The 27,889-nt window shown below is 46.5% G+C and overlaps 2 protein-coding genes across 6 annotated transcripts in view; one reads left to right on the top strand and one right to left on the bottom strand.

The window, feature by feature from the left end:
* LOC138513869 (L-asparaginase-like) overlaps nt 1–3,855 on the bottom strand; it is a 127,963-nt gene extending 124,108 nt beyond the window's left edge. The window contains exon 1 of one of the 2 annotated variants that reach the window (XM_069628988.1): nt 3,603–3,855. In XM_069628988.1, coding sequence (XP_069485089.1) covers nt 3,603–3,725 — 123 coding nt within the window. In that variant the 5' untranslated portion in view covers nt 3,726–3,855. Of the gene's footprint in view, nt 1–2,206; nt 2,358–3,602 lie in introns of those variants that run through there. The other variant, XM_069628989.1, reaches the window with a different exon arrangement.
* The window catches only part of FAM216B (family with sequence similarity 216 member B), a 515,713-nt gene that overhangs the window by 157,406 nt on the left and 330,418 nt on the right, over nt 1–27,889 (top strand). The window lies entirely within an intron of this gene.

The following is a 27,889-nucleotide window of genomic DNA, read 5'->3' as shown; positions in this document are numbered from 1 at the left end:
GCAGAGTTAGGAAGCAGGTGAGGTACCTTGACTCCATGCTCAGCTCCATCTGGTGGTACACTACAAGTCTAAGCTGCAAAAATACCCAGAGCACTCAAGCTTGAACAGTATTCTGCTACCCTGGACAGTGTATGCCTGTCAATCTGTATTCTTGCGTTGAGCGATCCAAGGTCTACATATAATTGAATCTAATGGAGCCATTCACCTTACGGGCAATATTTAAGGTGGCCACTATCTCTGAAGGTTTTTCCTCTACATAAGGTCTCTGGTGCCCAATTTGACCAGCTCTTCCTTCAAATGGCCTTGAAACATGGAGCGGATGATTGAGTACTTTTGTGTGCCACTGCGCCAACAACTCTTGTAAGCACTAGCCCATCTTTGAAACTCTTAAGCTTTCCTAATGAATCATTAAAAATATCTGGGCATCGTTGTTAGGGAAGATTTCACTTACTGCTATCTTACCTCTTTATTTGTGGACACCCCACACTTTTTGCTTTTGTTACAGCCTCCTGTCCTGACTTTTGCCAGTGGAGCACAGCCTTCTGCTACAGTCCACTGGGCTTTCGCTCATCTTTATGGGGAAACTGACTTGTCCTTCAGGAAGTCAGAACTGCAAAACTTTGTTTCCCTTAGTCTTGTGACTATGTTGCCCTTTTTGGCAACTGTATTTCAGTGCACAAAGTACATTACTGTACCGCACACTGGGGTCCTTCAGTTTTTGGGCCCTAGACATCCACTAAGGATTTTGTGGTAACTGGACAATGTGCCTAGTAGTAGACTGGTGCAGCAGCTTTTTCATGTACTTTTACCGAGCCATACTGCGCTTACCACCTTTGGCTCATGACTGTGGCTAGTGCCCATCATGGCCATGCCACAAGGTCTTTTGTCTTCTCCTTTGGCCATTTTCCCCGTTGGCCTACCTCCTGGTCTCCGTGACCCAGGAAATCCTTATTTAGGCATGCATTCACCCTCGAAAGCTGCCCCTTTTTTGCGGGCTAATGCATGTCACGTGTGTAAGTAGGAAGTGGGCTGGGACTGCCTGGTCCCAATCCACATTACTGGTGCCAGCATGGCTGGTGTGTGCTTGATCTCCAAAGGCCTGCAGAGGTGCTTCAACCCCTTAGAGTGGTGGGACCAGCTACTCTTAAGGCCTCTTTGGTGTACTGCAAACAAGCCTTCTCAGAAGTTAATTAATACAGCTACTGCGGGCCGTATGGTGATGTCGGGTGGGCCCCCCAGCCAACGAGGCCCACCTTAAATTGTATATAAATACTGCAGGTAGCGGCAGTGAGTGTGGGTGATCCCCAGGAGCATAAGGGGCCGTCCAAGACAATAATAAGAATGCAGGATGTGCGGTGGCCCCACGTGGTGGACGGGCCACCCTGGAAGAAAAGGAGGGGGCCAAGCCTCACCCGTCATCTGTGGGGCAGGGCCCAGTTCAGCCAGTGTCATCAGCAGCAGCCCTGCACATTGGACAGACCTAAAGGTACTGTGAAAGGGTGGCTGTCTGCAGCAGTCACCACATTGTTATATGTGTTTTATGTTGTGTATATGTTGTGAGTCTATGTATATATGTATGAGTAGTTATGTGTATATGGGATTAACATTATGCAGGGTAAATGTTAAGTAGGGGGAAATAGAGAGTTGGGGTATTAGGGGAATGTTAAGTAGGATAGATAGGATATTATGTAGATGGCCATGGGTATTAATTTGGGTGGAGGGGATGCACCCAGGTGTGAGGTGGTAGCATAGGTTGGCGGCCTGTCCAAGGCCGCCTTGTAAGATGGGACCGTCCACAGAGGCCATCCTCTGGCCTCACTCACCATGTGGCTGGTACCTGAGTTTAGGAAGGGGATTGGTTGACGCAATCTCATCCTTAAGGTCCCTGGGACCCCACCAAGGAAGGGTTTGCTGTCGTAGCTGGTCCCCGCTTAGATGGAGCTCACGCCGGGGAATCCTAGGGTCGTATAAGGGTATGTTAATGAAAAGAGACCCCGTCGGGGGGTCGCTATAAAAATTCCCTCTGGTGTCTGTGTCTGTTAATTATCATGGAACTCAGGGTGTAGCCCATCGCCTGTGTTAACCCTTCTATTTGCAAGTTGCTTAGCGCCCCACCAGAACAGCTGGTCTGGGATAGTGGGGTGGTGTAAGTGAGATAGTGCCGGGCCAGGTAAAAAATAACAGGGGCTACACAGGGGTTGATTACCACTCTCTTCATCCATCTTCTCAAGTCCTAGTATGGAGGCCCACAGATAAGCAAGTAAAGTGCCAGGAAGGCAACTCAAGAGAAATCTCCAGGACTCCTTCAGTCTCCAACGTAGGAAGATCCAGTAGCACTGAAAGAAAATACTCAGCACAAACAAGAGAGTCTGGAATGTCATGCAGAGATTCCCTTATGACACCCCAGGGGCTGGTTATGATGTCACTCTCATGGAAGAATGCCATAAGGAAATCACATCTGTGCTTTCAGAGATCCTGCATTGCGAAGTGGCCCTCAGCAAACCATGCCTTAATCACATCACATTGGTGCACACTGCAGATATCGCATGGTTGTCTAGTAAAGTCACACTGTGCACAGGATACCATTGTAAATCAAAATCGGAGAACATTGCTGGCTAAGGTTGGAGTTATGGTGTACGAGTTGCCTTGGGGGTTCTTGCACCATTCTCTACATCTATTAAAAAAAATAATTCTGTACATCTGTAATTCATGGTGCATTTTGTGTTTCCATGCACTGTGTTGTTCTGGTTTCTGGTCTGCAGCAGTGATTAGCTGTAGGTCCGCAGGATCTGTTCAGCATGTCCTTTCTTGGGGTTGTGGTAACTAACGGGGGGGAGAAGTGTAGTAATGTGCTGGTGCCTGTGGAATCTTGAGTTGGTGGAATGTTGGTGTGGAGTGTTATCCTTTGAGTGATTGAATTCTAAGGGGACACTTAGAGGGAGAGAGTGAGCTGAGCTGAGTGGATGGGCCAGTGTTTCTTCCTGCATTACATTTGGGCTAAGTGTATAACTGGACAATAAATCTTACCTATGAACTTAGCTGGTGTCCTGCGCTGTACTTAAGAGAAGAACCCCACCTTGGTTACTTCACCGGGCCTACATCTAGATGTGGCATAGTGATTTATTTAAACAATATGACTGCCAGCATTAATGAAAAGGTGTTTGTTGGTGTGATGTACTTGGGTCATAAATCTGTTATTAAACCATGATATATGCTAACAATGTGGAATATAGCTATTGATTTGTAATCCATTGTTTGTCCTTCAGGTCATCATCAAGGTGGAGTCACTTTATTGAGCTAAGGGGTTACATAATCATTTTCTAATGTCATTTGCCTTACACATGCCCAGAAATTAACATGGATTCAGGTAATCAGCCTGCAGAGCTGTCAAGATGCTCCTCACCACTCCCGATCATGTAAACAGCCAGGCACCATTAAGAGAAAATGGGAACACAGGGAGGGGAAAATGCTGTAACAGGTAAAAATATCAAATACTGGGCTGAGGTCAAAGTGCTGGTAAGCAAGGAAAACAAACAGAATCTGCCAAGAAAGACTTGAAAAGGGAAGAGATTAAGTTAGAGAAGGTTGTCTGTGCCCCCTACCTCTTGGTCCTTGGATTTAAGCCAGGTAAACTGCAGAACGTTCCCAACATGCCTCAGGAACCTCCGCTCCCTGAGAACAACCCCTGGGATGTGCAACGGTTGGTTATCGCTCTCTTCATCCATCTTCTCAAGTCCTATTCGGGAGGCCCACAGGTAAGCAAGTAAAGTGCCAGGAAGGCAACTCAAGAGAGATCTCTAGGACTCCTTCAGTCTCCAACGCAGGATGATCCAGTAGCACTGAAAGAACATTTTCAGGATAAACAAGAGAATCTGGAATGTCATGCATAGACCCCTTATGACATCCCAGGGGCTGGTTATGATGTCACTTGTTACAACGCAAGTTGAGGGGTTGCAATGATGAGCCAGGAGACCAGGTTGGGTTAAGAGACTTTAGTGGGTTTGTGGTACATAAGTCACAGGTAATAAGTTACAGGCAGGATAAGTACATAAGGGAGGGAAGCATCCACCGGTCCCCCCTCTGTTCAGCTCATTTTCCAACTGAACAGGAAGAACCTTGGCACTCACACCAAAACATTCTAGATGGAACACTATAATACAAGCATTCCAGGCACAGGCTCCATATACTTAGGAAACAGCTAATGAACCAGGATAGGTAAGACATAACACATCTCCCCCCTTACATGACAATACAATGAAGGAAGGAAACAGAAGGAAAAGTCATAAATGAACAATATATCTAAAAAAAACTATCCTTCCATATCCCATCCAGCAAACCACTAATAGTCATATGCTATTCCCTTCCAATTCCATGATATAGCTAAAAATAGCTAATCCACTACAAGACACTCGCCAGAACCATAATGGCCATTTATGGAACTCAGCTACAGGGAACCAGCCCACAATCTAATAAACAAACCTGACCACCTACATCATATCATTAACCCTGTTACAACATTCTCCAACATCAAAAGCTTCTTGAAAGAAACTACAGGGTTAATACCCTCTATCTGCCTAATGCATATCATTTAGAGACACAAATTGCTTCCACATAACATCCTGCTGAGCACCAACCACATTAACGGTGACAAATAGCACCAATGTTGATACCCAACCAAATGATCAATCATTAACTAACTAACACATTGACACAAAAATGTGCCAATATAAAACCGGGTCTGTAACCTAGCTACTAACCTTGAAACACCAATGCTCACCACTGAGCACATTAACATTTGAACCTATGTAAGTTCACTACCTGAACAAGAGAATGCTCGCCACAACTAAGCATATTAAACATAGGCATGCTTAAAGGTCAAGGAACTAACCTATTACTAGACAATGAGCAAACCATGCTCTCATACTGGCAAACAGACGTTCACACAGCCACAATCACACAGCTGACTTATTAATAACCTACACAGTTTGTTAAATAAACTAATGAACGAATTCAGCTTGAAAAATTTGGGAATATAAAACGTTTTAAGTTACACCACCATAGCGAGTCCCAAAAATCATGCTTGCAAAGTTCAATTTTGACATATACCTGTGGAAAAATTGTTAGGTTAATAAAAACATTGTCAAGGTGAACATATCAAAGAAATTCAGTAGTTCTATGGCACTCACAATATCCACACAAAAACAACAAGACGAATTCAGCGTAACAAATTTTGATAATCGGAAAATTGGGTGCGCCGCAATAAAAGTTCAAAATGTTATGCCTGCAGAGTCTTTGTTGATATGTAACTGTGGGTTAGTTACTGCAAACTACACTATACATTTTATTACCTGCCATTTCTTTTGGTTGCATTAATTCCATTCCATTACCACTTAAAACCTGCTAAAAACATTGGTGCCATAGCCATTTCCAATTAAAACTTGCCAATAACCAACATTGGCACCATAACTTTAGGTCCAATGCAATTACTAAAACACTTGCCAAACAAAACACATTGGCACCATAATAAAACACTGCTTATTGGCACATAGCCATCATATGGCTCCAAAAAATAATTCAATTGCCCACCCTTGGGTAACACTCATGCTTACAGTTTGGCACACACCAATAACTATATTCACACCAATAAAGAGACCCACAGCACATGGCCACTGTAAATCAACACTCCTGCCAACGCTATTGGCACAAAAAACAGGAAACTCCTTTCCCAGAAGCATGTTATAGAATGCCATATAACAAACCATGAAAACTACACCACAATGCCTGCAAAATGTGACCCATGTTTTGATATATCACATTCCCAAAGTGATGCATTGCCTTCATTTTAATTTTCCAAACAACATTTTAGCATGTGATGGCCTTTGCATTTACAATATAAAGAAACGTTGCATGGGTACATTGCATGTTGCTTTCAACTCTTAAATATCAGCTCAATAAAATGGCAATGTCACAAAAAAAAAATTGCAATGTACATAAGGCAAAACATTTTGAGTTCGCACATTACACTTTCAAGAAAATCGAAAGGCAGAAACACTTTCCTGAAGATCCGATCAGACAAAATGGAAATGCTAATAGAAAAAAAATGCCTGCCGCTTTCATTTTGATAGCCTTGAAATGCATCCTCCAGTCATTGCAGTACATGTAACGTTCCAGTAATGCCGAAGGTAATGAACAGTCAATCCAGCTGCGCCTTTAACTCCTACTCAGTGTTAATATGACTTGCACCCGCTCCTTTTTACAGCATGTTCAAACGCAGCTTGTAAAAGTCTTTTGAACGTGGGCGTGCTGTCAAATGCCCGGCTACTTCTATGCGCTCTCTCGCTGGAGCCATTTGCACTACTGATAAGCAGAGTCTCTCATTTGTTCCCCCGACCCCTTGCTCTGCCAATAACACGCCATTGACTTCTTGTGAAGCGCCAAACTAAAAAGGCGCCTATGCCTTCATATATTAAGAAGCCATTGCTGTGGCAGATGCAGAACAAATGAAAGTGAGCAGCGCTGCCCCCCAAAATCACTATAAATGTCCCTCACTAATCAGTCATGCAGGACATGAGGCGCGCTCACCTTGGGTCCGGGGGGTGGGGGAGGCCGGTGGATGCTTCTGGTTCCTCACTCCTTTTTGGTGGGCAACTTCCTGTGCACCATATTCCTTCTGGCACAAGTTTGCTTCTTTTCTGTCCTTTCTTGCTGCTTTTCAGCCCCAGGTACACCTCAATCACCAAAATCCTCGTCGCCAGTGTTACAACGCAAGTTGAGGGGTTGCAATGATGAGCCAGGAGATCAGGTTGGGTTAAGAGACTTTAGTGGGTTTGTGGTACATAAGTCACAGGTAATAAGTTACAGGCAGGATAAGTACATAAGGGAGGGAAGCATCCACCGGTCCCCCCTCTGTTCAGCTCATTTTCCAACTGAACAGGAAGAACCTTGGCACTCACATCAAAACATTCTAGATGGAACACTATAATACAAGCATTCCAGGCACAGGCTCCATATACTTAGGAAACAGCTAATGAACCAGGATAGGTAAGACATAACATCACTCTCATGGAAGAATGCCATAAGGAAATCACATCCGTGCTTAAAGAGTTCCTGCATTGCAAAGTGGCCCTCAGCAAACCATACCTTAATCACATCACAAAGACTGATCTTGAGGGGTTGGAAATCCCGGATTCCTCCAACTGCGGAAAGTTGGATTGATGAGATGATTTCCTTGGCAAATATTGAGAGGGTGATATATAGGCGATTGAGGAAACTGCAGGTACATGCTAAGGTTTGGGATTCATTCTTTGATCTGTATTAGCAAGTAAACTCAAACTTAGGTGGCCCTGACCTACTACGCATTACTGTTTGCTCTGCATTGTGTTAAACTAGGGTGCTTTTTTCTCCCCTCGCAGGATTCTCAAACTTAGGTGGCCCTGACCTACTACGCATTACTGTTTGCTCTGCATTGTGTTAAACTAGGGTGCTTTTTTCTCCCCTCGCAGGATTCTCAAACTTAGGTGGCCCTGACCTACTACGCATTACTGTTTGCTCTGTATCGTGTTAAACTAGTGCCCTCCACTCAATTCCTGTCTGCATACTCGTGTCGTCCGCCTCCCCTCCTACTCCATGGTGCTCTCTATCTCGCCTATCTACTCTAACTGCTTCTCTATTGACTATCCTGCTCTCCTCACTAAATCCGGTAGGAAAAAGTTTAAAAAGGACATCCTGGTCTCCAACCCAGGCCTCCCTATCGCTGACACCTACACGAGCGCCTGCTCCAAGGAAACTCTCACTGACATTCTCTTTTTCGTGCCTTCACCTGACCTATGGACCCTTCACATGGTCTCTGTGCTCTCTCCTTTCTCCTCCTCTACCATTAATGGTGGCACCCGTTGGGATGTCCTCTTGGCCCCTTTCCACTCCTCTAAGGCCATCATTAATGTCTATGCTAACGGGACTGTCTTGGTCCAAGGCCCTCAGGCCAACCTTCACCTCTTTGATAGACGCCTCCCACGCCTCATCAACTTCCTCTCCGCTCCCGCTGTCCCCCTTCTTCTGTCCTCGGCTACCTTGCCTCTCCCCTCCCTCCCTGCCCCTTCTCTTGCTCCCTCTTCAACTCCTTCTCTAACACCTCCGCAGGGCATACCTCTGATCTGTACCCCTCCCCGGAAGTTTTTCAAAGGTGGCAACCTTCTCCACATTGCCACTCTAAATGCTCGCTCTGCCATCAAGCACTCCTCTGATATCTGTCGCCTTCTTGAGGAACTGGACCTCGACGTCCTCGGTCTCACCGAGACATGGTTCACAGCCAGCTCTGCCACCAGCTTCGACACACTCCTACCTGACGGTTACAAGATCCTCTCCGTGCCCAGGCCCAACCGTTCAGGGGGTGGTGTTGCCCTTATCTTCCCTGAGTGGATTCCTGCCTCTGTCACTCCTACGCAGACCTACTCCTCTTTTGAATGCCTTGTCTGCCGACTCTCTCTCTCTCCTAGCCATTCCCTTACCGTGGCTACTATCTATCGGCCACCTGGTCAAATTTCCTCCTTCCTCTCTGAATGGGCTGACCTCTCCTCCTCACTCCTGTCCTCAACCACCCAACTCCTCTTTCTCGGTGACTTCAACATCCACCTCGATGCCTCCTGTCCCCCCACTGGTCTCTTTCGCGAACTCTGTAACTCTCTCTCACTCTCTATTCTCCCATCTGGGCCTACTCACTCTGCAGGGCACACTCTTGATGCTCTGATCTCTTCTGACCTTCCCCTATCCCTTCCTCTCTCCACTCCTCTCTCCTGGAGCGATCACTTTCTCCTATCCTCCCACCTCTCCCTCCCTACCCCACAGGCAAAGCCACCCTCTTCACTGCCACCCACCTTCTCGGTCATCCGACCCATGAAGCGCGTGTCAGTTGAGGCTTTCGCTGCTACCTTCTCGCCCCCTCCTCCCCCCTCGGCTGACTCCCACCCTGACACAGCCCTCTCCATGCTCTATTCCTCTATATCTGATACTCTCGATATCCTTGCCCCCGTCATGAGAATCCGCCTGAAGCCCAAAGCCAAATGTAACTCCTGGTATGACTCGGATCTCGTCACCCTAAAACGCAAGTGTAGGGTGGCAGAGAGGAAATGGCGTGCTTCATGTTCATCCTCTGACAAACTGGCCTGTCGCCTGCTCCAAAGGCAATACCGGCTCTCCGTTCTCACCAAGAAGAGAGCCCTTATCCAAGCCCGCATCTCTGAGGCATCTAACAACTCGGCCGAACTCTTTAAAATCTGCAAGGAGCTGGCCAACCCCGCTGCAGTCTCTACCTCTCCTGTCCCCTCCCAGGCCCTCTGCACTGCACTGGCCTCGCACTTCATCTCAAAAACTCAGGACATCCTGTCCTCGCTCTCCTCCTCTCTCCTCCCTCCCTCTCTTCCCGGCTCTTCCTCTTGCTCTCTTGCAGCCGCCCCTCCACCCTCCTTCTCTGCTTTTCCACCTTTTTCTGCTGATGAGGTTTCCAGACAAGTCCGATCTATGAAAGCCTCGTCTAAACAGGTTCACCCCTGTTCCTCCAAAACCATCAAGGACCACATCGACTCCCTGGCTCCTGCCCTGGCTGACTTTTGCAACCACTCATTCGCCTCTGGAGTCTTCCCATCCCCCCTCAAGCACTCCCTTGTGCACCCCCTCCTCAAGAAACCCTCTGCCGACCCCTCCTGCCCGGCCAATTATCGCCCAATCTCCATTACTCCCTTCCTGGGTAAGCTCCTGGAGAAACTGGCCATCTCCCAGCTTAACCTCCATGCTGAATCTGTTGGTAATCTTCATGACCATCAATCCGGCTTCAGAGCGGCCAGAAGCACGGAAACTGCTCTCCTGAACATCCGTGAGGACCTGCTCCTGAACCTCGATTCCAACACTCCCTGTGTTCTCATTCTGCTCGATCTCTCCTCTGCCTTTGACACTGTCAACCATGCCATCCTCCTCAACTGTCTCCGTGATAACCTGGGTATCACTGGTCAGGCTCTGGCCTGGCTGACTTCTTTCCTCTCCGGTCGACCCTCCCAGGTCCAAATGGGCTCCTTCCTCTCTGACATCTTTTTCTCCACCTGTGGTGTCCCCCAGGGATCCAACCTCTCTCCCTGGCTTTTCAACCAGTATCTGGCACTCCTTGCCCACCGCATCGCCGCTCTCTGCCCCTACTTCCAGTGCTATGCAGACGATACCCAGCTCATTTTCAGGCTACCCTCGGCCTCCTCCTCTCCTTCCCTCATCTCCGACTGTCTGTCTGCTATCCAGGAATGGTGTGCCGCCAATGACCCCTGCCTCAATGCCAGTAAGACTGAGATTCTACTCATCGGCACACCCACTCCCTCCTTCCCTGCAGCTCTCTGGCCGGCCTCCCTTGGCCCCCTTCCTGCCCCTACCTGCAAGGCTAAAAACCTCGGGGTCATCTTCGACTCCACACTCTCCTTCTGTCCTCATATATCTGACGTCTCTAAGAAGTCACACTACCAGCTGCACCTCCTCAGAGGTATTCTTCCCTTCCTCTCCTTCCCCCAGAAGCTCACTGTCTCCCGAGCCCTAGTTCTCTCTAGGCTGGACTACTGTAACAGCCTCTATCTTAATCTGCCTGCCTCCACTCTCCGCCCTCTGCAACTTATCCAGAACAGAACTGCGAGACTTGTCCTTGGCCTCAAGCCCAGGGACCGTATCTCTCCAGGACTGAAATCTCTTCACTGGCTCCCAGTGGCTGCGAGGATTAAGTTCAAAACCCTCTGCATTGTCCACAAGGCCTTCTGGGGGCTGGGACCTAAATACCTTCAACTCTCTCTTCCTAAATATCTTCCTTCACAAGCCCTTCGCTCATCCGTCTCCAACTCCCTCATGGTCAGCCGCTTCTCGAAGCAACGAGCTGGGGGTAGATCTCTCTCCGCAGCAGGGGCCTCCCTCTGGAACAGCCTTCCTGCCTCCCTGAAACTTGAGGAGAACCATCTCCGGTTCCGGAAGCACCTCAAAACCTTCCTCTTCGCTTCTGCCTTCTCTCTCCCTCTCCCCTGCTAATCCTGCTTAACTCCCCACTGAATTCAGCACTAAACCTGCATCTGGGCCACTCTCAGCAACCTCGGTCCAGGGCCCAGCCACTCTCCACTTGCACTGCCTCCCTGGCTCCCCCTGCACTGTGGGACTGTCACTGTATCCCTACAGCCCCCTTCCCAGCACTTGCTCTGCACTTACCTCGCACTTGCCACCAGCTTGCCCTTTTTATTTATTATTTATTATTTATTATTTTTTACTCTACTTACCTTGTACTGCACTTCCCCCCCACCTCCTCCCCCTGCACTTCCTCCTTTTCCCCTTACCTCTGCACTTGCGCGATCTGAATGACACCTGGCCTAGTAGGATCGTTTGTCTGTCTTCCCCTTGTTTCCCTCCCTCCCTGCCTCGTCGCGCCTTGAAACACTTGTGTATAGGCGCGTTACAAATACCATATCATATCATATCATATCATAAACATTTATTGGCTTGAGGTTTGTATATATTGCAGGGCTTTTTTTTTTTTTATTTTTTTTTTCTTCTTCTCCGCTCTTCCTTTGTTGTATTTATTGTATTTGCTTTGTGATTGATGTATTCTTGTTGTGGTTAAATTGTAAATAAATATTTAAAATAAAAAAAAAATCACATCACATTGGTGCAGACTGCAGATATCACATGGTTGTCTAGTAAAGTCACACTGTGCATAGGAGACCATTGTAAATCAAGATTGGAGAACATTGCTGATGATTGGTGATGTTAAACTGCGCACCACAGCCTTTATGCAGGTAACCCTGATGGCAATCACATTGGTTTATTCTGCAGTTTTTACATGGTTTGGGTCTCTGGTGATGTCAACCTCTGAAGAGAGAACACTGCTAGTAAAGCCCTGATGACATGACATTAGTGTTTGTTTACTGGCCAGCTCACAAGGCTTTCCTGTAATGTCACTCAGCATAGGAGACAGTTGGTAGTCAAACATTTACAACATCACTGGCAGCTGGTGATGTCACTCTGATCAGATCACTATAGCACATAGCCTAGCCTGATGATACCAGATGAGTGACCACTGTTGTCAGCTGTGACTGAGAAAATGTTTTCTTTTATATCTATTAGGTTGTGTTTTAGGGTCAGGTTTCTTTATATCTGTGGATCAATTGGTTTATTGGGATGTTGTGAGCTTTTGAAATAAGGCACCGCAGGTCGGGGCCTGTGGAGTTTTCGTTATTTTGAAGGAGGTTGGAACCTTGTGATATTATGGGTACTCCATTGGAGCACATGTGTAAAACACTTCGAAAATATAAAGAGAACATCTTGAAGTATCACCAACAGTGGGTCCGGGAAACTGCAGGCAAATAGTTCAGTCTCCAACGCAGGATGATCCAGTAGCACTGAAAGAACATTTTCAGGACAAACAAGAGAATCTGGAATGTCATGCAGAGATCCCCTTATGACATCCCAGGGGCTGGTTATGATGTCACTCTCATGGAGGAATGCCATAAGGAAATCACATCCGTGCTTAAAGAGTTCCTGCATTGCAAAGTGGCCCTCAGCAAACCATGCCTTAATCACATCACATTGGTGCAGGCTGCAGATATCACATGGTTGTCTAGTAAAGTCACACTGTGCATAGGAGACCATTGTAAATCAAGATTGGAGAACATTGCTGGTGATTGGTGATGTTAAACTGCGCACCACAGCCTTTATGCAGGTAACCCTGATGGCATCACATTGGTTTATTCTGCAGTTATTACATGGTTTGGGTCTCTGGTGATGTCAACCTCTGAAGAGAGAACACTGCTAGTCAAGCCGTGATGACATGACATTAGTTTTTACTGGCCATCTCACAAGGCTTTCCTGTAATGTCACTCAGCATAGGAGACAGTTGGTAGTCAAACATTTACAACATCACTGGCAGCTGGTGATGTCACTCTCATCAGATCACTATATCACATAGCCTAGCCTGATGATACCAGATGAGTGACCACTGTTGTCAGCTGTGACTGAGAAAATGTTTTCTTTTATATCTATTAGGTTGTGTTTTAGGGTCAGGTTTCTTTATATCTGTGGATCAATTGGTTTATTGGGATGTTGTGAGCTTTTGAAATAAGGCACCGCAGGTCGGGGCCTGTGGAGTTTTCGTTATTTTGAAGGAGGTTGGAACCTTGTGATATTATGGGTACTCCATTGGAGCACATGTGTAAAACACTTCGAAAATATAAAGAGAACATCTTGAAGTACCACCAACAGTGGGTCCGGGAAACTGCAGGCAAATAGTTTAAACATTGGGCAGGAGAGGGCATACATGATACAAATGTATTGGAACATATGTATGCACATCTGCTGTCAATTTATAAAGGAAAACATTTGAAAAATAGGCAGAGTGTACTTGAAATGTGGAAAATGTTTGAGGAGGAAGAGAACGGACCTGAGGGAAGGACAGAGGTAACCAAACAAGTAAGCTTAAAGGCCACTGCCCGGCCCCTTCTGGGTACTTTCCTTTACAGCCCTCTGCAGGGTACACACCCCTGGTTTTCGCCCCCAACTGACAAAAAGGGAAACTCAGGGGAAGATGAGGAGGCTACCCGAAACCCTCTTATTATGGAATTGGAAAATAAGGCTCACCGAGAATTGGAGGCGATATTACAGAAGGCGGGCGGTTCAGGGGGAGGGGGAGGGACAGTGTGTGGCGATAGGCACAGACGGGTGGAGGGCGGTCCAAATTCTCTTCCAAATTGACAGAAAAGCTATCAAAGATATTAGTGTAGACCCAAGTGAGGAATCCTCCAATTTAGGCAAGGGTCCAGAAGGTCTGCAAGAGAGGAACGAGTGTGGCAATAGTGTAGACTGTGACCCAGTATATACTCTATTTATTTATTTATTCATTTATTCTGCATTTGTAAGGTGCTTATACATCAAGTAAATTGTGTTTTAAAGCACCCAAGTGGAAGAAGAGGACAATGACGATGAGTGGGAGACAGATGAGCAGGAGGAAAGAACACCATGGGGGCCCCGGCTCAGGCTGCGGCTTGGGCAAATTGCCCTAGTTAATGGTAGGAAGAAACCAGAATAAAAGCTTTGAACCAGTTCCCTTTGCTACAGGAAGGACCAGGGAGAGCTCATGATGTGTCCTTGCCCCACATGGATTGGAATGACTTAATGCACACATTGCCCTCCCTTACAGCGGGAGCAGGCAAGTGGAATTATGCCCAAAAAAACAGACGGCAGGGATCACGTTAGCTGTAGGAGAAATGAAGAGCTTGTTCACCGCCCTAGTAGGGGAACAGGCGGACGAGATATGGAGAAAGGCAAGGTATAAAGGAGTACAATTGAGCAGTAATACCCATGACAACTGTCAAGCACACATATGGAGAGCTTTGAAGGTCAAATACCCAGACACATCTGACATAAACTCTTACATGGTCCGCACAATGAAGGCAGATGAGGACCCTGCATCCTGCATTCAGCAGATACAGGAGATGTGGAAGTTAGAGACTGGAGAAGTATGGTATAATAATGTAGCTGTCGTTTATCATATGTTGCTCATGGGTCTTTCCCCGGAAGTGCAGGCAGATATGAATAGGTGGTTGACATCAAGGGAAAGGCATGGCCTGAAATACGGACAGATATAGTACACTTTTTCAGAGTGAGGTAAGAAAAGGAGAAGGAGAGAGTAGAGCAAACACGGAAGGTAGAAGCAAAACTAGTACAGAAAAAGCGAACTAAATTCGGTATGGAAGGAGCAGTGATTATGAACACCATGGAAGAGGAACAGGGACAGTGCCACCAGCAGGGTACCATGCAGGGATGGACTGAAGGGCCAGGAGATGGCAGATGGGAGATGGGAGGTTTCCAGATGTGAAGAGGCAGTTACCAAAGAAGTAGAGGAGGTGGATGGGGAGGAATGAGACCTAGGTTTGGAAGGCAGGTTGGTCTTGTGGGAAGATAGGACACTTTGCACGAGAATGCATAAGTAGGCCGACCCTGTCCTACAACAACCCTAGCAGTCCAGTGTATCAGCTCACTTACCACCCACCGTCCCAGATGCAGCCCCCCATTTTCCCACCTGCTCCAGGTCCCATGCAGCAGTAGCTGATTCAATACCCATCACCAAATCCTCTTTAGACATACACACAGCAGTAGCTAATTCAATACCCAGCACCAAATCCCCTACAGACACACATACAGCAGTCACCTGCTCAGCCATGGGATAAAATCCCCAGCCACAGGGCACACTGACTCATTACACAGTGGCGAAAATGATAAGAGGGAATCCTTTCCCGCTTACTCCAACGGATGTCCACTCACAATAGGACAGCCCACAGAGAGATCTGGCATGCTCAGCACTATCAGTAACTTCAGACTCGGAAGAGGAAACCATGTGAGCATAGACCTGCACTAGGTAAAGAACATAGTGATTCAGTACGTAGACAACCTCTTACTGTGCAGCACGACAGAAGAACAGTGTAGAAATGACTCAGTGACACTTTTTACTTTATTGGCAGAGAATTGATACAAGGTCGACAAAGAGAAATTCCAATACTGCCAGCAAGAAATTGTATACCTACAGCAGATAATATCCACAGCAGGGAGGACAGTGACACCCGAAAGGCCAGCAGCAGTACACCACACCCCACAGCCGACCACAGTTAAACAGATGCAGCAATTCCTAGGATTATGTAACTATTGTCGGGCCATGATTTTGAAGAAAATGAAGGGGCCCCTTGCCTTGACAGATTAGATCATTATAATTATAATTGTTTTTTTATAATGCGCTTAATACCAAAGAGGTTTCTAAGTCTGGGGAGGATAGTTTAGGGGAAACATGCTCGCCTAGGAAGCAAGACGACACGGAGCAACACAGGTTTGATCACCAGGTCCGCGCTTAGAAACCCCTGGGTATTACGCGCATTATAAATAACCTATCATCAAGCGCGGCCCTGGAATTTGAACCTGTGTGTCTTTGAGTCGTCTTTCTGCCAAGACGAGCGCGTTGCCACTGAGGTATACTACCAGTGCCAGATGGCCCAGTCTTTTCAATAACTGAAACATGCAATTAGTAATGCACCTGTTTTAGCAACACCAGGTTATAAAAAATAATTCTTACCTGTGTTCACATTCAAATGGTCAAGTGATGATGCCTGTCCTCACTCAATAGACATCAATGGAACACAAGCCATTGGCTTATTACAGTGGTCTCTTACACCAAGTAATGCAAGGACATTTTCCATGTGAACAGGCACTAGCAGCACCTGATTTTCACGATACAAAAATTATCCACAATCAGAATGCAATGCCCTATCATGTTATATATGGAACACACAGATGTTGCCATACTAGTGTTGGGACATACATCCTGTTGGGACGTGCATCCAATGTCCCAAACACCAGAGAAAATACAAGATAAGGAGGTCCCTATAACACGAGACAGAAACCACACAGAAGGCCAGACACCTAGCGTACATGCACACACACAGACCTTAGACGAAGCAGGCAAAGGGATGGATACATTTCTGAGAACCTCCCATGCAGAAATGTAGACAGCAACATACAGCAGACACACACACACACACACACACACTTAAAAATAGCTCACATAGAACAATGGTAAAGATGAATAAAGTGCAATACAGCACAAGGCATGAACACACAAAAAGTAGGCAATAGAAAGACACAGTGCCTACCCCAATTAGCAATACGAGCTTTTAAAACACTGAAGGCAGTAATCATATAGACCTAACATAGGTGCTAATCATATAGACATAACATAAGTGCCTCAGACATTTGTTAGTTGGTTAACATACAGAATAGGCCTCAGATCAAAAGACAGCTTCATAAGCCATCAAGAATTAGTAGTCCTCAGAAACGCATGCATTATTTAACACAATAAAATATGCCCAGTTTGGTTAATCTCAGAGAGACACACACACATAATGTCAGTGGCCTCTGACAGGGTGTAAAGCTGCGCTGCGATTGGCCAGGACAGAGGGGCGTAGCTCACTGCCAGGCTTTTTTAACATAAACCTGTGATTCAATTAGATTTGGGGTCTGCAACTTCGAGCAGACCCCATGAGGGAAGAGGTAAAAGCTGCACAGGGATTGGCTAGGAGTAGGAGGTGCAGCAAGTTCCCAGGCATGAAACATGTGAACCATGTAACAAATAATGTGCTTACCCATGGCTTCATAAATTAACAAAACGAAGGCCACAGCCAGGTGAGAATGAGATAATGAGCAGAAGGATGCTCAAGACAAAGTCGATCAGGGGGAAAGACACACACTGCCCCCTGTGGAAAGACATCCACTTAGGAGTGAGATCACGAACACTGAGCAACATGAGTAATCCCACCAAATAAATGAAGAGATAGGTATTCATTACTATAAAAGCGAAGAATGCATTAGGTACTATAAGAAATAAAGAGGAAAGGCAATCTGACACCTATTAACTCATATGTGTTCATAAATAGTCAGATCATGCATGCCACCCACACCTAAATACACAATTTAGATGTGTGTATGGGCCCAAAGCAAAAGGTCAGAAGCACACCCCATGAGGTCATGTAGACACATCATGGTAAAGGTTGAGAAGGGCAACATGTTTCCAACAATAAGTCACAATATAAACTGTCAATTGTACAGTCAAAAGTGTGAGAACAGTAAATTGGTGCCAACCTTTGAGTCCCATGAGAAAGGATGTGAAGTATTCTTTTTGTTGCCACACTGTTCACACCTCTGTCAGGGGGAAATTCTCCCGGGGTCAGCTGGGACGTCCGCGGACCCCCGGGCAGGGAGGCCCCAACTCCTCCCGCATATCCCAAAAATGAGTATGAGACACACACAAGAAGCAAGGTGGTTCTGCTGTTTATTAAACAACGGCAGGGATGGGTCTAGGATCGTACGCGTCCGTCCTGACTCTCGAAATTCGTAGGGCTCGCAGGCCCTTTTTGAGTCAGTATGACGCGCTACTTGCGTCACCTGGGAAAGTTAGTAAAAAACCTACCGCCACTCTGGATTGGTTCCTCGAGTAGTAGGGTTAGTATAGCACACGTATAGAGGAGATTGTTAGTGGTTAAGGGTCAGTCAGGTGGTATACTTGGGTTGTCCCTTCTATTAGATACATGAAAATTGTTACATGAAGACCTCTGATGATTGGCTAATGTTAATGGCGTCGGTGATGAGTGCCCCATGTTCTGATTGGTCCACTCGCGAGCCCCCCAGCCTGGGACCATCGTTGTTCCCAGCTCGCGGTGTACCTGTCATTTGCAACAATATGTAACTATGTGTTTGTGCAGACAATGCGTGAATTTGCTCATATGCTTGAGAGCAGACTATTCCCACCGCCGTAGGTGTCCATTGGGTCATTTCATTGTTGCAGCCTGTGTCTCGAAACGTGGGACCCAGGCGACTTCTCCTTCCTGGGTCTGGCACCCTGTCAGGTTCGGCTTGGTCACGTGAGGAGAGACCGTGGTTGAGGCAGAATTCTGCACATTTAAAATTGTATTTGCCTCTGCGTGTCTGGCTTAGTTTGCAGGTGTGACCTTGGCTTCGGCTTGTGGCATGCAAGTTGCAACATTGCCCCCTTTGCTGTCAGTTCTCGCAGGGCTCATTCTGCAGGGTCAGCAATTGTACTCTTGTTCATTCAATGTTCGTGGAGGCTCTTGTTTGCGGCCTACTTGGGCCTGGTGAATAGGTGGGGATGTTTGATGCACGGCACTTTAAGTTACGGTATCATATTGCTTCGTATCCAGTATCATGTCTTCGTTGCATTTTTCATCACAATGCATGGGTTAGGAGAAGCGTCAGCAAGCATTTTAGATGAGTGCTTTGTGCGTCTTGCATTTCTGCATTTTGAAAACCCTCTGTGAAAAATAATAAAGATGCGCGTCAGTGGGTGTGTCCGTCACCTACATCATAGCACTGAATATGTTCTTCGTGTGGATTGGTGTGGGAGTGTCCAGTGTGCATGGTTACACGGGTGTTCTGACCGTTGGCTAGGTCGTCATGGCATCTCTAACGATGTGTTTGTTTACTGTTGAAAGGTTCAGTCGAATTCATCCGTGCCGCAGGTGTCGGCTTGGGCAGGGCAGGCGGGTGGGCAGGCTGGTGGGCACATCCGTATGTTCCTGTACCAGGGTATTTGGTCGTCTGGTAGATAGGCAAATTCTTCTCGTGGCGGGTGTCTGGGCCGCAATCCTCTAGGCCAGGGGCGTGAGGGGATTGGGGGGAGTCTTTTGTCCCATTCTCCCACTTCAGTCCCCCCTCTGGTCGACTTGTCGACCACAAACATATCCTTTTCCTTATCTCCTCTTACTCTCCATATCTTAGTTACTCCTCCCAGGTTTCCATAGTGGTTGACATGGTCTTCAAATGACCAATACATATACACACAGCTTCCTCCAGGTGTGCAGTATACCCATTTCCCTATGTAGCTCCTTGGGTTTCTTGGGTTTTCGAGCTTCACAGATGGTGGGTCCAGGTGGTTGGTGATGATCTGTTTGCGCAGTTTTTCTCTTTCTTTTATTATTGTGTCTGTGTGCTGGCCATCATCCGTCGGCATCAAGGGGTGCATACCAACCATTTCGATCATTTCGTCTGTAGTGCGTGCCTTCCGGGCCTTCCAAAACCTTATTATGATCAGTGCAGCTCCAGCCAGTATTATGCATCCAACTATAATCTTCAGTCCGTCCGACAGCCATGATGGCATCCATGACCATAACATTGAAAACCAGCTGTCATCCTTCTTCACTCCTTTACTTTCTTCCATCATTTTGGAGTGCATCTGAGCCAGTTGTGATACTGCTTCTGTCAGTGTACCATTGTCAGAATCGTTACCAGGAATAAATGTGCAGCATGATTGTCCTATCTTTGCGCAAACTCCTCCTTCCATTGCTGTAAGGAGATCCAATACATATCTGTTCTGTAGTGCTACCATCCTTACTGCTCGCAGTTCCTCTTTTATTGCGTTGAATCCATTTACTGTAGAATTTATTGTCATCATTAGCTCCCATCGGGTTATCTGGAGCCATTTTGCGTTTGCGTAAGCTTGTAGTCCCGGATGTATTATTGACAAGAAGAACATTGCTGCTCTGCTGAATAGTCTGTGTTCTGGTGGGATTGAAGTCAGTGCTGTTTCCGACCTTCCCCATAGGTAATTTCCTGTCAGAGGTTCTCCTTGTCTCTTCTTTCTATTCAGGACATTGTTGTTGTTGTTGTTTTCGTTCTCTAACCCCTTCTGAGGTTGTACAGATCTCTTCTTCCTCTTGTTTCCGTCATCCATTTTAGGGAAGTTTGCCATGTTCACATGTTTCTGGGGCACCACTAGCGATGGTACGTTAATGTGTACCATAGTGCATATACCATTCCACAGAGGGGGCAGTGTGTGGTATGCCTTGTTTCCACAGGCCCACTAATGGTCCATTAATACTGCTGTTCCTGCTCCCCCCTAAGGTAACTCTATCACGCTTGCACAGTTGGTGTTGTATCCCACATCCACTTCTCCTCTATGCTGGTAGCATATCTTAGGTACAGACAGCGGCAGTATGCTCATTGGGTCTTCATCCTTCTCCATCCACGTCAGCATGGGTACGTACTTCCCCAAATCGTCCAACATCTGTTATTGTGTTCATCAATAGTTGTAATATTTTCTCTTGTTACCATGTTGCTGCCAATCACTCCTATGTCCCATTTGTTGTCCATGTACACCTTCCCTGTTATTGTTACCAGTGGTCTTTCCCAACATCCTTGTGTATCAGGAACTTCGGTGGCGTACCAGTCACATGGTAGGTATTGTAGTGTTACGTTCTTCGTTTCTCCCTTTTCAGGACCACTTGTCATGTATCTGAATGCTTCAGCATGCAAACTGCTCTTGTGGTAACTCAAATAAGTCTTGAGGAAGTTGTTTTTGTATGGATATGTGTCTCGCGTTTTCCATACCAGTCTCACCACCGTCCCTTGAAATCGCCCTCTCGTTTGGAATAGTGCCAGGTATATTATACATCGCGCTGTCTTTTCATCTATTTCCGTGGCAACGAATGTTCGAGAAGCGCTCATGGCCTATGGGATCAATGAGCAGACGTAACAGCTGTCTTCTGTTGTCTGCTTACCTATTTGGGTCATGTGTTGGTACCACATGTTGTTCGAGACGTGTGCTGAATCTGTTATGTAATTATCAATGCCTTTATTATCTGAGTATGTGCTGCGTTTAACTCTATTTCCCTTATGTGGAGGCTTGCTAGTACCACCTGACGTAACACCTGTTGCAGCTGTGGGTGGGGGTACATTAGGTTTGGGTGCAGCCAAAATATTGATAGCATAACTTTTCTGCCATACAGAGGCAGCCAAAAACCCAGTGATCATCAAAATCCCTATCATCTTTATTACAGAAGCTAGTCTCACCGGCATTTTGCTCTTACCTTGCTGCAGTCCGGCAGCTTATTCTTGCGACGTTAAAGTTGCCCGCCTGAAAATTCTCAATAAGCTTATTATTAGTGTTAGTTGTTGTTTTCAAGCTCTCCCTATCAAGTAGTCGTTCAGTGCCCAGGCGAAGAGCTGTTCCCACGCCAATCTAAGCGATCTGTCTCTTAGGGCAGGTAAGTGTTGGTGAAGATGGGTCATTGATTGTTCTATGGCCAAGATGAATGCTGTGTAGTAAACACATACCCTCCTTCTTTTTAGGTACTTTGGCCTTTTTATGTGATAGACAAATTGGTGTGATAGGGCTTCAGGGTAATTATCGTCTGAGGGTAGCATCTACTCCTGGGCAATGGACGCTGTTAGTTATCTGTCTTCTCAGCAATACAATAATACGCGGTACCTGCATGTGCGAGAAATAAAAAGAAAACATACAAGTGTTTGCATGTGTATGTGTGCAAGACAATGTCCTTCAATTGGGTGGTGACTGTAGTGGGTAGGAGGTCAGTGGGCAGAGAGTTTGGGGCTGAACTGGCGGAAGTCTCTTTACTCTTTGATCGTGTGACCATGGGGTGGGCGGTATGGGAATTACCAGTTTCTATTTCAGTAGTTGTCTCTGGGCAATCTGGGGGGTGGCAGGGTACGGAGACATTTAGGTCATCTGCTGTGGTAGAAGTCTCTTTCTCCGTGGGTGACGCTATCGCTGTTCTTCCAATGGCCCTGTCGGTGACGCTAGGGCGGGTCTGGAGTTTGCAGATCTTCACGTCGTGTAGGTGATTCCAAGCACGCTTATCCTGCAACTTTACTGCTCTCGTAGATACCTCCTCTACAAGGTGGGGACCAGTGAAGCGTGGGCTGTTCCACTTTCTATTGAAATTGCGGAGTAGCACATGGTCACCTTTAGCAATTTTGCACAGTTTTTCCTTTTCCAATCCTTTGTCCTCGTCTTCTTGCTGATAACTCTTAGACCCGCCCCGCGTGCGCTCGAGCTGTTGAGACACAAACACTACACTAGTAATCAAAGAAGACACATATTGGTACATTTCATCACCAAGAACAGTTGCAGTGTTTTCATAGTCTGTGAATGCCCTTGATGTTGGCGTTAGAGGAAGGCGCATTTGACGTCCGGTCACCACCTCGTGAGGAGTGAGGTGGTGGTCGGAGCCTGGTCTATTCCTTAGTTCAAATAGAGCTAGCGGAAGGCAATACAGCCAACTCTTCTTTGTTGTATGCTGTATCTTTGCAATTGCCTCCTTCAGTAGGCCATTCAGGCGTTCGCATATACCGTTGGCCTGCGGGTGATATGCACATGCAAATTTATGTTTGATGTTCAGTAAGGACTTGATGTGCTGGAGCATTTCATTAGCGAAATGCGGGCCGTTATCCGACCGCAGTACCTCGCACACTCCCCACCTGGGGAAAAACTCCCTCACTAGAAATTTAGCTGCTCTGAATGCATCTGGATGTGAGCAGGGTCCTGCCTCAATCCACCTGGAGAATGGGCATACCACTACAATCATATACCTATTTCCTTGACATACGTTGATCATATCAACGTAATCAATATGGACGTGCAGGAATTGTCCGTCTGGCCGGGATATAGTACCTTTTATCACTTGCAGCGTGTGACCGGCCGTAAACTGTTGACATGTGAGACAGTTGCTGATAAAATTTGTCACATGGGAATTTAACTCTGGGCAGAACCAATCTTCCCTAATTCGTGCTGCAATAACTTCCTTGCCTGTATGAGCTGGGTGGTGGAGTTGGCTCAGGGCGGTGTTCAATAGTGCCAATGGCATTACCATCTTTCCAGTGTTACCCTGACGCCATAGTGCGTCAGTTGGCGACATTGTACATCCTCTTTTTACCCATATTTCTTTTTCAGCCATTGGTGCAGCCGCTTGTAAGTCCATTATCTGTGTAGCTGGGAGATGGGTGTATCCTTCTCTCATCAACATCTCTTTAGCTATCCCCCTCCCTCTCCCTCTCTCTGACTCTGGGGGGTTCATATCTCACCAAAATATGCGGCATACTTCGCATGTGCGTCTGCTGCTGCATTTCCTTTTGAGATATGATCTTCTCCGTTAGTGTGTGCGAGACACTTGACCAAAGCTAGTTCTTGGGGATCATTTATTACTTCAATTAATTCAGCTAACAAGAGAGCATGTTGCACTGGAGTGCCGTCTGCTCTCCTAAACCTTCTTCTTCTCCATTTTGACATCCTGAGTGGACAGTAGACGTGACATATGTGCTGTCAGAATATATAGTTACTCTTTTGTCAAAGCTTTCCTTCAACGCCAAGATCAGTGCAACCAATACTGCTGCTTGGTTGTGGTAATTGTACACATTTCACTGCCACACACACCAACTCCTCTGTCATTTTTACCACTGCTGCCCCAGTCCTTCTTATCCCATCACTCTGGTCTATTGTTGATGACCCATCAATGAACAAGAGCTCTCCTCCATTTAGCGCGTCCTCTTCAACTTTTCTAGTACATGAGTACATTTCGGTAGTCTGCGTACAATCATGTGCATAGTCACCTTCCTCAATAACTTCCGCTATAAACCTTGCAGGATTAACTGTGCTGCATCTAACAATTGATAATTCTGGTCTAGATAAGATGATCTCATAACCTGACGCCCTCTGCGTGGTTAGTGTGGATTTAGGCTTGTTCAATATTGCAAATAGTGCATGTTCCACAAATAGTGTGGTTGGGCACCCCATTGTAATTGATGATGCTTTCTCTACCGCGAAGGCAGCTGCGGCGAGACCTTGTTCGCAAGGGAAATTACCTAACATTACAGGATCCAAGTGACCGCTGTAAAATGCTACTGGTTTGTATCCCATGCTTGTTTTTTGAGCCAACACTGCTTTCATTACTGCTGAGTCGCAATGTGAAAATATAAAGAATTGTCGTTTATAATCTGGGGTGGCCAGCACCGGAGCAGTTGATATTGCGTCTTTCAGTTCATCAAAGGCCTCTTTCATTTCCCCTGTCCACCCCAATTTTTTCTCCCCTTTGTTAGCTTCTCTTAATGCTTCAAGTAGGGGTCCTATGTATGAGCTGTAATCAAATACCCATGCTCTACAGTAGTTGCACAATCCCAGGAACTGCTGCAGTTCCCTCACTGTTTGTGGCAATGGCGTTTTTGTTATAGCCTGTGCTCTTTGTGGTGCAATCTTTCTTCCGTGTTGGGATATCAGCTGACCAATGTACAGTACCTGTTCCTGACAGTACTGTAATTTTTCTTTGTCTACCTTGTAACCCTTTTCAGCCAATATTGTCAGCATCTTCAATGAGTCCTCCCTGCATTTTTTTTCGCTTGTGCTGCAAATTATTATATCGTCAACATATACTGCAACATTGTGCTTTCCAATTCAATGTTTCCCAAGTCCATCTGTATTACTCTGTTGAAAATTGAGGGTGACTCGCAATACCCTTGTGGCAATCTGGTGTGTTTCCATTTTGTGTTTCTGTACGTGAAGCTTGTCAGATCTTGTGAATCTGGATGCAGGGGTATTGAGAAAAAGGCATTTTTGAGGTCAATCACTGTAAATCGTGATGCCTCTGCTGGAATGCCACATAATATTGTGGCCGGGTTTGCTGCTATGGGGTATTCTCCTTCCACTATATTGTTCAAGGGCCTGAGGTCCTGGATGAAGCGCCAAGACCCTCCTTTAGCTTTGCGCACTGGATATACGGCTGTGTTACATGGTGATTCTGATGGTACCAATATGCCATTATTTATAAGGGCTGTTATTGTTTCATATATGCCCTCATCTGCCTCTTTTGATAGTGGGTATTGCTTCACTCTAGGGAGTATTGCACCTTTTTTCAATTTTATTCTTACTCCCCCTATACTTTTTATGCACCCCACGTCATAGGGACTAGTAGTCCATAATGATGTTGGGACTTTTGCCATATCCTCCTCAAAAATGGGAACTGGGGTGGATGTGGGTGCTTCAAGTGCCATTGCAACTTTCTGTGCCACTTGTTTGTATGTCACTCTTAGCCATATATCTACACTCATCATAAATACCATTTCACCCTCTTCCTTTTCTTCTGAAAAGAGCGCCTCGTCTGACACCTGGGTGAGCCTGCATCCCTCAGCTAGCGCTATCACTGCCCTCCATGCTCTTCCTTCCCTGTCTTGGGCGTGTACTGCGATATAATCAGCAGTTGCTATAATGCTCTCCATGCTCACTGAAATCACATTTCCTTCTGGTTCATTGGCTGGTGTTTCTGGTCTAAACAAATAGGCTGTTGGCCTCCTCCAGATCTTTCCTTCTATTCCTGGCATCCATGCGAATGCCATGTCTGTTCCGTACTGGAACAGTTCGCCATCTACTGGCTCAGCCCTAATCACTGTCCACAGTATGCTTGCATAATTTTCCGTGCAGTGAGCATGTTTATTCCAGGAGTGGAACGAATTATGCCGTCCTCTGTAAAGGAGATCGTCATATTCAACCTGCTCATTATGTCTCTCCCAAGTATGTTTACTGGTGAGTCCCTTGAATATAAAAGCGGGACAGACATGTCATAATCCCCTATTGATAAGGGGATGTTATCAGTAAAGGGAACCAACCCCCCAGCCCCAGAGAATCCTTGGGTGTTCATGGCCTCACCTGACATCTTAAATTGACCTTCCCTTATACAAGACCGGGTTGCCCTGGTGTCGACAATGAATGATAACTTTTTGTCACCTATCGTTACCTCTATGCGTGGTTCCTCTGCACTATTAGGTGTTACCGTCAGGATGCGACACACCAAGGCCGTCTGTGTGCTGTCCTATTGTGGGTATAATGATTGGCCACTTCCGGTGCAAGGGTCGTGTCCCAGGACCGTCACCCTTCCCAGTTGTGTTTGCTGTAGCTGTGTATTGGTAGAGGTTATTTTATGGTCTTGAATTTGGGCGGGTTGCTGTACTTGCTGCAGTTGAGGTTGTTGTGTTATCGCTACCTGTTGTTGTGGTAGTGAATATGTCTGTGGCTGTTGTTGTGTTACTAGTTGTTGCTGCACATTTCCCGGTTGCAGTGCCTGCTGTTGTTGGTTGCCCTGCTGTTCCCTTGTAGGCCCTTGCTGTCCCTGTTCTCCCCATGCTGGTGTGCCGGGTCTCATTCTACATGTGCGTGACATGTGCCCTAGTAATCCACAAATCCAACATACCGCTGGTTCCCTGGTCTGCCATGGAAAGCTCCCTGAATTGTCCTGATATACTGGTTGCCCGGTGGGGTAGAAATTTCTCAATCCTCCCCTTGCTGTTGTGTGTTATAGCCGTATCCCCTTCCCCTCATCGCTCCTCCCGTTCCCCTATTATAATTATAATATCCAGCTCCCGGTGTTGAGTATCCTCCTCCCATGTTAGGCGTGTATAGTTGGGGTGGTGGCAGCTGTTGTGCTACAATCTGTGATGATTGTATTTGGGAGGGATCTTGTGCAGCCACTACTTGTGTGGGGTTTTGGGTCATTGTTGTAGGTGTAGTTATTAGTGCACCTTCCATCGTGTATTTAGTAAGTTTTTTCTGCACCAACTTAGCCTCGTCCGCTTTTCTATCCTCTTCCTTTTGTTTCATCTTCTCTTGCCATGTCCTACAATGATGTACTATCGTCAGTTGTAATTCTGGCCATGCTTTTGCTTCCATCCCCACTACTTTCTTCAATTGTTTCTGCACTGCTTCTGGGAGCCCTTGTATTAATATATGGTAGAATATAGCTGGTGTTTTGTCCCATTGTTCTTTAGTTTCCATACGCCACTTCTCTTGAATTTCCTGGATGTAATCAACAGAATCTTCGTTCTCATGCATCTTTCGTGATGTAATCGCTCCTATGTCTGATGTGTCTGGGTATTGTACCCTCAGCGCTTGCCATAATGCATGTCTGTAGTTTGCGAATGGTGCCCCGTCGTGTGATGTGTTTGTTATTGTTACCCCGGGAAAGCCTGCTCTTTTCCAGATGTCATCTGCCGCATCCCCCAATATTGATATTAGGAGGCCCTTTACATCTCCTACTGCTAGTTTCTGTCCTGCAGTGTGTTTTTCCATTTCATATATCCATTTTCCTGCACCTCCACTTAATGATGGGAGCCTGCACTTTATATTTTCCTTGTCTGCATGCTTCCAAGGGACGTATTGTGGTCTAACCCCTCCCCTCTCCAGAAGTGGCATTAGGTTGTGCCCTGTTTGACCCCCTGGGTTCCCAAGGTCGAGTCCGTGTACCCCTCCTCTTCTTCCGTATCGTCTACATCGTCTGTTGTGTCCATATTTCCTTTGCTCGTAACTGTTTCTCCTCCATCTCTACCCCTTCTTTTATCATTTCCTTTATTTAATGTGGGCGTGTGTATTCGTTCTTCCTGCCTGCGTCCAGGGAGGTCTCTAAGCATGCCTGCATAGGGTGTGTGTTCGTGAGGGGCGGGTGCGGGTGTAGGTGGGCATGTTGCACGGGATGAGTGTGGGGTGGTGGAGCAT

This window comes from Ambystoma mexicanum, chromosome 12 (assembly GCF_040938575.1).
Source record: "Ambystoma mexicanum isolate Mex_15411 chromosome 12, UKY_AmexF1_1, whole genome shotgun sequence".
NCBI lineage: Eukaryota > Metazoa > Chordata > Amphibia > Caudata > Ambystomatidae > Ambystoma > Ambystoma mexicanum.
Note: the sequence above shows the minus strand (reverse complement) of the source record. Positions and strands in the feature narration are given on the sequence as shown.